This window comes from Xiphias gladius, chromosome 15 (genome assembly GCF_016859285.1).
Source record: "Xiphias gladius isolate SHS-SW01 ecotype Sanya breed wild chromosome 15, ASM1685928v1, whole genome shotgun sequence".
Classification (NCBI taxonomy): Eukaryota; Metazoa; Chordata; class Actinopteri; order Istiophoriformes; family Xiphiidae; genus Xiphias; species Xiphias gladius.
The window spans coordinates 11659837-11673791 of NC_053414.1; the positions used below are offsets into that span (position 1 = coordinate 11659837).

The 13955-nt window shown below is 40.8% G+C and overlaps 1 protein-coding gene across 10 annotated transcripts in view; it reads right to left on the reverse strand.

The window, feature by feature from the left end:
* dclk2a (doublecortin-like kinase 2a) overlaps positions 1-13955 on the reverse strand; it is a 45476-nt gene that overhangs the window by 16206 nt on the left and 15315 nt on the right. For 4 of the 10 annotated variants that reach the window (XM_040145203.1, XM_040145202.1, XM_040145210.1 and 1 more), the window contains exons 3-5: positions 3426-3555; positions 1587-1685; positions 989-1039 (exon numbers count right to left, since the gene is read on the reverse strand). In XM_040145203.1, the coding sequence (XP_040001137.1) occupies positions 989-1039; positions 1587-1685; positions 3426-3555 (280 nt within the window). The remainder of the gene's footprint in view (positions 1-988; positions 1040-1586; positions 1686-3425; positions 3556-13955) is intronic. The other 6 variants (XM_040145205.1, XM_040145204.1, XM_040145209.1 and 3 more) reach the window with 3 other exon arrangements.

Sequence of the window (13955 nt, forward strand, 5' to 3'; positions counted from 1 at the left end):
GCAGCTGGCTCTCAGATTAGATAGATGTGTCCAATTCATAGCAGCTCCATGGCTTAGTCAGAGCAGGGGGAGAGAAAGAAGGTCAAAATAAAAGGGGGATGTCTCTAGTTTAAATAACCTGACAACGTTTAAGAGATGTATAGCTCAGAAGATGCAGTCATCACTGGTGTGGGCTAGAATGGACTAGAAAAAAAAAAAAAAGTTGAAAATGTTAAAGCCTGGTCTGAGTAGAAAGACCATGTTTTTACCTAAATTTAAAAAAAAACCAAAAAAAAACATGTTGCTAGATCTGAAAAATTCCTGCTATCTCTGACTCAAAACTGACGCTGATGTGATGTAATTACCGTCTGAAAGATAGGATGTGAGTGCAACTTACTATATTATGCACTACGTTATGAAACTTTGCTCAATTTTCAACAGTTAACATGATATGTTTGGAGTTAACATGTCAGCATGCTAATGTTTAATTTGCAATGTTTAACATTAGCATGTAAAATTTAGCATTTTCGCATGTTTAACCTGGGTTCAGTTAGCAAGGTGATGGTAGCATTTGGCAAGTAGTGAAACACGCTCCTGTTTTGTGCATTAGGATGCTATGTTAGCACTGAGCTCAAAACTAAGGCAATTTAGTCATTGTTTTTAAGAGGTTTCCTGTCAAGAAGAAATGTTGGACTGATGGAAATTTTCTTCCTGTTTGGTAGAGCAGAAAAAAAGGCAGATTAACCAACATCATTCCATAGTCTGAGGACCATGTATCTCAGCACAAAATTTTAATTTGTTGAGATATTTAGCTCTGGACGAATCCATACTGACTGACAGTGTTATATTATAATAGCAGCCGGATCCAGCATATATTCTCAAGAGAGGAGGAGAACCCAAAAACTGTGAGAAGCTCATTTAGCTCAATTACTTTACCCTAATTACCAGAGTAAATTGATAAGGCAGGTGTTCGACAAGGCAAAGCGTGCGACACCATCATCAGCCTCACCTGGGGATTTGATTGGAGACTGACTGGTGGAGTAGTGGACAGGCCGCCTTGCTGCAGTGTCAAAAGTGAAAAGAAAAAAAAATCAGAATACAAAAATGTAGATATAATTTATATTACCACGTACTTTTAAAATAGTTAAACTTCCGAGGCAAAACTCAGGCAGTGCCACTTCAAACTGGCAGCCTCTCAAATATCTCTTCTTTAAACTTGGCGCAACGGCTTGTAATACACTAATTATTCAGCATTTTGTCATTATCTCTCAGTGCAGCACACTAATTGCTTAGTCACTCATCCCGACTGTTGAGGGTTTAGGATAAGGCCACCAAATAAGAAGACTATTACTCAGCCTGTCAACCACAAAACTACTAACAGTGTTGCTTTGGCATCAGATAAATGGGATTGTTTTAATATGTGTGAAACATATTTTCACCCATATAATGTAATAATTTGCAAGATTTGTGCTTTCTGATTGACTGTTCATGAGTAAGTATTTGTTCTTTTATCTACAGCATAAAGGAATATCTCTTAATTTAACAGGGCTAATACACGCAGTCTCTAGACTATTTCTAGTATGTGTGCGCACAGTCACCTGTCTTACCTGCACCAGGGGACTTGCTGCGTCGTGAAGGTCCAGGGCTCTTAGCTGTCCGGTTGGGAGTAGCAGAGCGGCTGTACGATGACTTCAGCACTCTGCATTCTGGAGAGACAACGCGTTCAGGGTCACCGTCGCATATATTAACCTTCCTCTAGCAACAAACCTGTTCTTTCTTCTCAAAACAGAGTTAACGAGTTAATGAGGCACTATTATTCCCAACAAGCTGCTGTACCGGGGATATGTCCCCGGCAGTTTTTATGTGGGTTTAATTCATGAATGCTGGTCATACTTGATTATGGAGACAGAGAGGCCACAAACAACAGCGGGAAAAAATGTTTAGTCGAAACAGATTAAAAGGCACAGAGGAACAGATAAATTACCTGATATCATGTTCCAGTTAGGGCTGAACTACATAAACATTTCAAGACTATATGACTAACGCTACCCATTCCTAAATGTTTAGGGTTGGGTATTGTTTCAAATTTTTCAATACTAGTACTGTATCGATAGCCTCGGTTTCTTTACCAATACCAAAATGATACTTTATTCGTTTCCATACCTTTCTATACCCTTTTTTATAATGTAACAAAGCCAAACTTCTCATGGTTAAAGGTTCCCCCTTGTTGAGTTTTTGATACTTGGTTCTACAGACACATGTTGGCTGGTACCAAGAAAGGTACTGAGGTACGATACTGATACTGATTACTCAAATGATTCGTAACATTTGAGGATAGAATATCTCATCCAGCCACGAGTACAAGAATTATTTAAAACATGGCTTAGCCCCAGTCCAAGTTATCTTAACATATTCTTGAGGGTCAAGGTGAGGAGGAGCATAAGGTCAGGTTTGTTTTTTTTATGTACCTCTTCTGACCACACTGAAATGACATTAATTTTTGTGTCCTTTTGCATGATCTATTATGCAGACCATTTTCCACATTTTTATTCTTTAAATGTTTCAATAGTAGTAGTTTGTACAGGACCTATTTTGCAAAAAAAAAAAAAAAAAGACCTGTACCTTCAGGAGAGAGTAAAGTGTGCCTTTTTTTGTTCTTTCAAAGACCTAATTCTTAAAAGTGGAGCAGAAGAGTGTAAGTGGGACGAAAGCTCCAAACTACCTCTGAATTTGACCCATCCACTATCACTTATCTCCAGTAGCACTTAACACAGTGTGTGTTAGGATGTGTCTCCCTGTTGTTAGCTAACCTGACAAAACAACATAAAAGTTAAAGAAGATGTCAATACTGGGGACTGTTACTAAAATAAACTCCTTTTCCCTTCCTGTGCGGTTTTCTAGTCTTCGCTGACATACTGGTTTAAGGGGGTCATGTCCTGCCTATGTGCTCTCAAACCTTCAGTGGCTTTTCAGCAACATAAAGCGGAGATACCCAAAAGAGGGTGTGCATAATATACTAATGTATGTACGATGCATACAGTACAGAACATGAACAAAACGGCATTCACAGAAACACACAAGAATGAAATTTCACTTGGACAAAAATGCAACCACTTTTCCTTACCTGACGGGCAGGAATGAGTGTGTGAAAATGTGTAGCGCCAACTGCTAAATATAATAAAAAAAACAAAAATTCATTTTCCACTATCCAAATTATAACAATCTGGATTAAACTGGTAGGAGAATCATGTTAAAAATGGGTCTTAATTTAAACACAGACACACAGATCTCATATCCTGCTGTCACCTTCGGAAAGGAAAAGAGTGTTGCAAGCATGTGTGAGCGAAAAATTGTGGGGAGAGACACTGAGACTAACACATACAGGCATACACAAACAGAAACACACAAAAGGAGACAGATGCTTAGTTAGTCTTAGTCAAGCCTACCAGTCATAAAGGCTGTGGAAGCCTTACCGCTGTGATCCAACACAAAGTCGTCCTGGGCATAGCGGTGCTTCTCTGGGCCGCACGCTATAAACACGTCATCATCCCCGAAGAAGTCCTGCAGGCAGGTTATCTGCAGGAAGAGGGATAAGGAGAAAGGAGGGGTCAAACAGATTATTGAGAAGGGTATAATATTCATTTACCTCTTTTGATAATCAGAGGCGGCGGTGAAAGAAGTGATCAGATCCTTTTTATCTAAGCATCAATACAACAATGTAAAAAGGAGTGAGAGCTCTGCAATAAGAAAGTGTAAATAGTATTTTTAAGTTTTTATCATCAAAATGTGCTTACCATCAGCAAAGTGTACCGCGAAAATGGTAAAGTACATGCGCTGCTTGAAGCCCATTATTTCTGTGCCTCCTGGTCAGACCCATATCCAAGTGCATTTTACTACTAGGGGCGTCAGAAGGGAGTCGGAAGCCTTCGCATTTTACACATCGTGGTGTTAAAGATACGAATAAGCATGTACACAAACACTCTGCAATGCAGTACGCACTCCTGCTGAAAGGCTTTACACTGTTCTACTGATTGAGAGTTGGTGGTGGTAAACAGCAAGAAACGGAGCGGATTGCTGGCAAAAGTAAAGAAGAGAAAGACCAAGCCAGCAAACGTCGATATAAACAAAAAATGTCTGCTTTGCATATGTTGCATGAGTAAGGAAAATGCATTGAATGCATTTGTTAGGCCTCAAGGATACACACATCTGGTCCAGGTGGAGCTCACTCTAACTACTTTATATTCTGTCTTGTAGTTCAACCCATATAAATGCATCATCTTTTGAAAAACATAGTGTTTTTTGGATGTAAAGCCCTACTCTAGACAGTAACTTATAACTTCAGCCAAGGGATAAATGTTGTGCATCTTGCACAAATTTAAAATATTCAAGTACATTCCTCTACGTCAAAATTGTACCAAGTATAGTACTTGAGTACTACCACTGCTCAGGGGTGTATTCATTTATTGTGAATACTAGAGGTAAAAGCTTCCCAAAAACCCTTCATTTATTTCATAGTCAGGTATTTGCAAACAAATGCAGTGACAGTTACCAGCTTCTTTCATAAGGCATGAGGACTTTGGTTCGCCAGTGTTATTACCAGTTCCAGGGATTCACATGATTCTGCATTATTTTACATGATCCTACTGGCTTACAGTTCTATCAGTACAGCTGAATACTCACGTATCTGCAGATACATGAGTAACTACAGTGTTTCTGGATGTAAAATAATTGCTTCGCTCGGTGCAGGCAGCTCATTGAAGAAGGTCAATTAAAATCAGTCTGTGTGACGAATGTGGTACCATTAGGGTTGTGACTGTGTGACTCTGTATGTACAGAGACACAGAGCATAATAACACGGCGAGGTCAAAACACCCTGACATCCAGAATACTGCAGAGTCAATGCAGAGTCATAGGAGGAAAGCAGTGCAGTTAGCGTTTGTGCCGCAGGGTAATTTGTCTTGCTATTTCTATTCTGTCTCACACTGTGATCGCCATTTTCTCGGCAGCTCCCAGCGCTTTTTCTTTCACACCCACCACCCACCCCTGGAGATGGAAACAGAAGTTACTTTTAAACTACAGTGACTTGTGCCTAAATACACACACACACACACACACACACACACACACACACAGATTATCCCTTTGTTGATGTAGGTGGACATGTAGGAAGACAAAGGAGGAAAAAAGGAGGAAATCCCTGTTCACATCCATGCACCCCCACCACATATGTGCACACACACACACACACACACAAATACACACACACACACACACACACACACACACACACACACAAAACAAGAGCATGAGGGGAAGTACAGCATGTCTGAAGATTATGGGCAGATGGATCCTCTAGGGGAGATTGGGGGACACTGTGGGGGAAAGTGTGTGTGTGTGTGTGTGTGTGTGTGTGTGTGTGTGTGTGTGTGTGTGTGTGTGTGTGTGTGTGTGTTTGTGTATAGGGTGGGTATTAGAAGACCTGGTGGTCCAGAAAAGCTAAATGGCTACTGAAGAACACAAACAATCTCCACAGTAAAAAGAAGAGGCGGAGGCTGACAGAGAGGGAAACAGAAGTGGAGGAGGAGGAGTGAGAACTCTGAAGACTAAAAATGCAAAAAAATAATATTTACAACCAAAAAGATATATCATTCAGTGAACTCAATTACACACATCCATTAATAATAAATAAGACACTTCACGTGACACCTCTGTATGTCCTACATTCAGACACCATGAATTAAAAATGAAACAGGATGCAGTGTCTATTGCATTCTCATAAATAATCAAAAATACCATTTCATGGCCTTAATATGCGACTTTTGCACTATCTTTGAGGAAAATGGATCACCTTGTTACTTGGCAACAAATGAAAAGAAACAGTCAAAGAAGAAGAGGAGTGCCCATATAATGCGTGTCCATTCAGAGCCGTGGCACATTATCAAAGGTTTGACATAGCTGGAGTGAATACCATTCCTTAGATGAGCACTCACTCTGGAACTTGGCAGCTGATCGCTAACACCATACTGTCGGGGCACAGGTGTTAGAATCACCATGGAAACAGCCCACAGGGAAAGTCCAATGTATGTGTCGAAAATGGACCCTGGTGTAGTGCCAGCTGTGAGAGCGAGAGACGGTTACATGTGGATATTAGATAAGATTTCTCATTGACCTCTGACCTTAACCCACACACTGCTTTACCCTGGTGTGTGGACATTATCGATGACAACACCGTCCTTTATTTTTCCATCCTCTCAGCAGGCTGTGTTTGGAGCTCGCTGGACATTGTTTGAGGAGAATGGGAGACAGCAGCACAGGGACTGCAGAGGTGACACTGTCCCCTGGCAGCGAGACCAATAACTGTGATAAAACCAGCAGTCAGAGGACCTTGGAGACAGCTTAAATGGGTAGGTTCAACATTTTGGAAAAACGTGCTTATTTGCTTGCTGGCAGATGTGAAGATTGATACCACTCTGTTATCTGTCTGTAAACCAGTCCAACACATAACCCTCTGTAAAATGGTAGATTTCCGGTAATGGTTAAATTTTGTTGCTAACAGAGCCAGGCTAGCTGTTTCCCTCCGTTTTCAGTCTTTACGCTAAGCTAAGCTAAGCTAACCGTCTTCCGGCTTGCTTCATCTTTAACAGACAGATATGAGAGTGGTGTCGATCTAACTCTCCACCAGAAAGCAAATAACCATAGTGCCCAAAATATCCAACTTTTTGCTTTACGTCATGTGAGTGTTTGACTAACAATGAGCCAGGCTCTGCAATCACACTTAACACACCATGGCACACACATTAACTAAATTACCTCACAATCATTTCAACTGCAATTTGAATCCATGCTTCAACAGTCCTTCGCCAAGTTATCTCGCTGTTGCCCCCAGGGCATGTCCCAGCGCCCCCTTGAGGCAACAGGCTTATTGCGAAGAAAAGAAACTCCGGGCTTTAATATTATATATCTTCATTGAGACGGCCGTGTCTGCTTTCTCCCCCTGCACACACTTCTCTCTGTGCAAGGCTCGCACTGGTGTGGTCCGTGATAAAGTACTTTTCAGCTGGCCAGTGACGCCCAGGGGAATGCAGGGAAATGAAGACAAATGGTGCCTGTATCGACAGGGTTTTTAGGGGCAACAATGAAAGGAGGTCAAATGGCTGGGAAATTATGTTCAATGACAAAGTCTGTGAAATGATGAGCTTTTAACTTAGATGCAGTTTTCAAACTGCACAATTTGCAATTTCTTGGAAAGTGAAATTTATATTTAAATTGAGGGTAATGGGAGATCCTGTGAACAAATGTGTTGTTTTTTTTTGTTTGTTTATTTTGTAATCATTCATCATTAATGTCCGAACTTAAAATTTTAATTTTATTTAAAATTTTTGAAGTTTGTACAGTAAGAGAGTTGAAAAATATATTATTATTACCACTTGGACGTACAAAGTGTAATACTGCTAATAGGGTTCACAAGAAATAAGGCAAAATATACAGTATGTATGTATAGGAAAAAAATAAACTTCTGCCTAAACCTACAATAACTGTTTTTTTGTTTGGTTTTTTTTTGGCCACTATGGGACAGTTGTCAAGTTGTTTGTAAACAGTTGCTCATTTACACATCCAGCACTTACGGGGCAACATTATCGTTCATTTGGAGGCGTGCTCCTGGACACTTAGTGAATGTAAGCTAAACACTGAGCCTACTACCTAGACTCGCTATTATTACGGCAAAGCAGAGAGCTTCAGATCACATCAGACAATTCTTTAAAGGTTCATCAGTACTAGCGACCTCTTGCACATTACAGCAGTTGAAAACCTTGTTTTTGCTGACTTCTCACCTTGCCACAGTGTTGTAGAAGTGTAATCCACTGATTGGCAACTGATTGACATTAGCTAACCACCTGTCATATCCATGAAGGTTTTGAGATGGTTTTAATAATCTGCCTTGCTCTCACTCATTCAGGATGTCACAACTGGCTGTGATTTGATCCCCCCAGCTACTTGCTGCTGTACTCCCTATGTAGATTGATTTCTCCCTCCACTGCCAAGGTTTCCTGCAGTTCTAGTTTCTTAATGCAATACCCAAAGTCACTATCACTTACCCTGTATATCTGTGTATTTCACATCTCACTCTAAATAACAAACCCTGTGTAACATGCAGAATAAGAGAACGCAAAAATCAAGAAGTGCAAAATCTCTGCAGAAGATTATTTGGCGCAGCGGAAAGGGCTGTATGAATGTCAGACTGCATTGTCCATGTTTCTCTTTGCTCTTGTCAACCGCTGCCAGGATAAACAGCCAATGGCACTCCATCGCCGGCGCTGTCCTGCTATGGCTTGTCTCGGCCAATCAGTGAAGTGAACCGTTGGCAGGGTTCTGTATTGGCTGGTTGACGTGTCTTGAGGGTTAACCGAAGTTTACTCTCCAAGATGCGACCCCCCCCCCGTCGTATGTCTGACCTTCTCTTGGTCTCACCATCCGACTGTGTCCTTCATCTTGCCTGCTGTGCTTTCTGCCCTGCTAAGCTTGGCAACAGAGGAAATACAGGACAGGGCTTAAAGTGTATAAGCATATGAAAGTATCAAAAGGAATCTGTTTCTTAGACCAATTACAAACCCTTACCTTTTAAAACATCATCATATTAGGTGCAAAATCACCCAAAGACTTGAACAAATGAAAACAAACCAAAACATCTAACATTCAAAAATATTCACCACATATACAATATGAATATATTGCATCTAGTTCTTGAGGGGGGAGTTGTCTTCACTTGTGCTTAAATAAGGGCTTTGTTCCAAATACAATGAGTATTTAGGGCAGTGGTAAAGACCGCAAATGGCTAGAGAAGAGACACACAGGAAAATGGAGGCTCTCTTTGTGATGGCTGACAGGATGATCACTGTAATCATTAAGTATCATCAGCCCCATTTACCTCCAGACCCCTCGTTGCTGCGCATCACCCTGAGCCAAATGCGCAAGAGGCAAATATGACGAGTGGAGTCCTGAGGGAAAGACAAAAATAAGAGACAGAGAGATCAAGATCTCCGCCTTTTGCCTTGGGGAAAGTCAGCCTACACACTGCTCCTGGTGTTACAAATGAGAAGAACTTTCATGTTAAACTAGATGTACATTCTTTACGCAATCTTAAATTCTCACTTTAACTGTTACTTGAGGACATGCAGATAGCTAGATGCCTATTAAGTTTGTCAGGGCGATGCTTAAGCCAAAGCACCAGGTTATTAACTCTGAACTCTTACTCACAGACAGAGGCTGCTTCCCGAGACATTTAATTCCTCTGGATTAGAGCAGTAAATCTCAGGCACGTGTAACAGCCAAGACAAGGCGGTGGCACGAAAAAGAGCAATGAGAAATCTAAGCCCATCATTAACTCGCTCCTGTGGATTCACTGCATTAGCCACATTAACCATTAACTACTAAATACTTTGCTTTTTTTTTTTTTTTTTTTTAATAAATCAAATTCAAGTTTCTTTAAATCTCTCAAACATTCGACAGCAACCACACTGATGTAAAATAACCAAGTAGCCATTACTCACCGAAGGTACTGAAGAAGAAACATGATGAATAAGCACGTGTTCTTGGGGTTTTCATAAACAGGACTTCATTCATTCATGAAGGACATTTCATCTGGAGATACTGAAGCTACTTCAGAGCAGAATAGGCATAAATTGAAATTGGCAGTTTCCCTGCATTTGTAGATCAATTTAGGGAAACTCCAAGGCAGTGCAGTGAACTCCTTCTCAAACCAGCCTGTGGCTGGTTGGCCTATCACACATTACACAGCTGTCTGGCTCCCTCTCGCCTTCTCCTCCAAATCACAGCCACACTCAGAAAGAGAGACATTATAGTACATAACCTCAGGGTGCCTGAATGTACATGAGTGCTGAGCTCTTTATTCTCAAAAGGAGCGGAGTAAAACAGAACGAAGGGAGTGGATTACCTTACTCTAAACTATTTAGAAAGTGAGACCCGCAGATTTGCTGAGGTTCAAAGAGAGCCACAAGAGATGCATAAATTGTTTGTTTTTGTTGCAAATTAACATAATCCTCAATCTCCGATTAAAAACCAATAAAATTACTGCACATAAAATGGCTACCATGCAATAAATGCTCAAAGTATAATATTTAAGTTCAGTAAAGGTCTCCAGAGATCTGCATTAATATAGCTTAGTGTATCCAGTATCTCATCGTTGTACTACTCAAAGGATGGTAAGATGGTAAAAATAAAAAATAAAAACTGTCCACTAACAAAAGCATCAACACACTTACGCCAAGAGTTACACCTGAAGACATCTAAGGGAAGAGGCACTGTTTGATGTGCAAATGAAACTTCACCATGAGTATCGGATACACACTACGGTTATCAGGATCACTTAGATAAATCTCCCGAGCTGCCCTGTGCAAAAATATTCCTCACATCAATATGCCAGTCTTCAGCGATAAGTCTTGCTGAAGCAATCAGGGCTCGCTTGCATGATTAAATTTAAGTAGACAAACAATACTGTGTGGGCTGGGGTTTGAATGCAGCCTAACCATATCACGGTGTCAACTCCTCTGTTGGGAGAGTGAGAGGCCTGCTGCAAAGAATGGACGAGAGCCAGGCTTCGACAAACAAAACAAAACAAAACAAGTGGTTGAGATCAAACGGCGCACAATGGATGCCCTCCCCTTCTGTACCCTCCACACGTTCTGCGCAGCCGACAGGCCCGTGCCCCCCTGACACCCCGGCTCTCTGTCGTCTGCCGGCTTTTTGTTTTCCTGTCTCTCAGTGCACGGTATCATGCCAGCACTTGTGAAAACTGGAACAGACGCTTTTGCTTTGTAAATACAATATAGCCTATCTGAATTGCCCACCAAGACCAAGGGAAAACATTGATGCAGTGTGTGTGTGTGTATGTGTGTGTGTGTGTGTGCTTGCACGGTTGTGTGTGAAAGCCATCTTTTAGGACAAGAAAGAGGACACAAATAGATAAAACACAATCAAATGAAGAAAACATCTTCTACCAATCTGACAACAGATGTACAGCATACCACTGCAAATATACAAAACACTAGAAAACACAACCAACCAATGTTTTATTAAGTTGCAGCAGGTTGAGCTTTCAGGGCCACGTCCTTACACCTTCAGTTTGGATAAGCAAATAAATGAACAGATAAGCTATGTACAGAAAAGATAAGTGAATATGTGTGTCTGTTTGTGTGTTTGTGTGTGTGTATAGATAGATACACACACACACACACACACAAAAATATATATATATAATAAGTATTAAGTGTTCCAATTTTCTAGCAAAAAGTGTTTCTGTAATACTGTACTATGTTTACCCTGCACCATCATCACAGTTTTTTCTAGTTAGAATTCAGTACATAACAGCATGATTCATCAGGGAGTCCAGAACAAAAGCATATCACCGGATCTCACCGTGAATACTCCTGCTTGGACGGGGTCGTTGCACTGCTGTCAGATGGCGCTGTATGCTAATGACAGCACAGAACAATAGGTGGGCATGCAAATTTCATGGCTGTTGACCTAAATGGCGGCATTTAATCCAGGCTGGGTCCGGGAAAACAGCTCAAGCCTGACAATCAAACGGAGCCCTTGTGTGGCCTCTCCTCTAGCTAGTCACAGAAGGAGACAGTGCGACTAATCTGTCTGTAACTGCCCGCATGTGTCACCGTCCCGCCAGGAGGGTATGAAAATGACAAGATATCACCGCCATCAATATGATAACAGGGGGAGCAGAATTCAGACACCTTAATAAATGTAAACCCATTAACTGTTGAATCAAGATGACACAGCAGCGAGTCCCTGCTAACACATGACCTGCAAGGGCTGGGCCGGCTTAGTGTGTTGGGGCCATTGGGGCCCATCATCATTAGGAGCGTGTCATTTGAGGTGATGCCACGATGCATCAGTGTCACGCTAACCAACATCCACCTCCCACTCACACACAACTTTGCCCCCATAACTAAGCAATCTGGCAACAATGAACCCCAGCGCTTATCTCTATGACATATTGCAAAATAAAATACTGTACTCTTACTCTATAGTTTTTTAACTAATCACTGCTATGAGTACTTTTACTGTATATGGTACTTATGTTCCGAGAGTTTTCTTCTTAATAATAATTTTCACAAAGCTGCCGAGGGCAATTTTCACCGAGTCGTTAAGGAGCGCATCGTACTTAATGAAACGGCTTTCTTTTCGTGTCCGCAGTGGTTGATTAACAGGAAGCAGGTCTATTTCCCACAAAAACCCAGGGAAGTGCAAACTCTGTTGCCATAATGACAAATAATGTAATGCTTCTCCGTGGCAAATATGTTTTCTTTTTTAAAGAAGGAAGAAAGCTGGAAGCAAATTGATGAGTTTACCCAGTAAAAAATGAGCAGATCTTACCGAGCAAACTTTCACCGTCACTGCCGTCAGGATGTCACTTAACTTGTAAAAGCAATCATTATTCTACGTATTTCCTCCCATCCAATATCCACTGACTCAGTTCTTCTTTGCCTTTAGTTGCTTTTCTATGGCTTCATAGATTAGTTTTATTTTTTGTTTGTTTGTATATGTGTCGACCTGGGTTATGAGCATCCACATATACTGGTAATTGCTCTTGAAGGTAAGAAATAAATTTGTACTGACTATATCGAGTACTTAATGATGGAAGTAAAGCTAGCTTTTTAAAATGTATTTGTGTTTTGGTAGTTACTTTTAGGACAGTTTGCGGTTTGTTCTAAACAAGTGTTTTCAAGTGATTTCTAGGCACAAAAATACATTTAGGTGCATTTTGTTGGTAAGTCAATAAAAGAGTTAAGTGAAAAGTAACAGAGAAAATGTCTCAGCTATTACAGCGCATGGTCACAGACAGAGGAATTTTAAATGTCACACAATGGATGTGGGTCTGAATTTTTCCAATCCCTATCCATATCTACACTACCGCATAGACTGTTCTCCGGTGGAAAGAATATAAAATAAGTGAGAAATATCAGGCATTGAGCATTTTTAGACGGCGTCTTTAGATGGAGTTTTCCCAGCCCGTCTGCCTGCTGCCCTCACTCACAGAGGTGTCAAATTCTTTGAGTAATGGTAAAAATGCTGCAGTGCCGCGAGTGACCTTCAGCTTTTGTTGTGCACACTGTATGCATGCAGAAGCCCTAGTGCACTTACCTCTAAGAATTTCAGTCAACTACATTGAAAAGACTGAGTGACAGACTGCAAGGTATTTAAAAAAAAAAAAAAGGAGATGAAAAATCCAATAAAACCCATCAGTTTATGTAACTGAAACAGCATGAATTTCTTTCATAAGCCAACACTGCTTGTGCAGGTTTTTCAAGATATACTGTAACTGTGTCTTCAGTTTATTATGGAAGGTACAGTACATCCAATTAACTACTCCCAAGATGTAAATAAAAAAGAAAACATTACATTTGAGCCCCCCGTCCAATTATTGGTGCTGAGTCCCATTTCCTCTCCCATTCCTCAGCTTCCTGCTTGGACTGAAAAGGCCTTTAAAGATTTCTGAGAGACGAGCATTTCAGCCCTTACAGCTCAGCGGTCTAAATGGTCCAGGTCTGTTTCTAGCCCCTGGTTAATGGGCAGACTGGCTGTCATCCTGATAACATCACTGAGTGAAAAGGATCGTGAAAGGCAAACGCGTTCCAGAATTCTGAAGTATTTCAGTGCACACTGTTGAGGGAAGATGTTTTTTAGATACATCTAAACTTCCAGCCAGATCTAAGGTGTATCTCTATACGCTGAAAAAAGATCATTTGAACCAATGCACATGTAGTACTGTCTTTCCACTTCTCCATCTCTGCTCAAAACTTATTGCATTAGATGATTCAATTCATTATGACAGACAGTAGTTTGGCTACTTGATCAAAACTACTTATGAGCAAAATATATATATATATATTTATTTATTTATGGTACTATGATTTAAATTTGCAAGATTGAGACTTTACTAA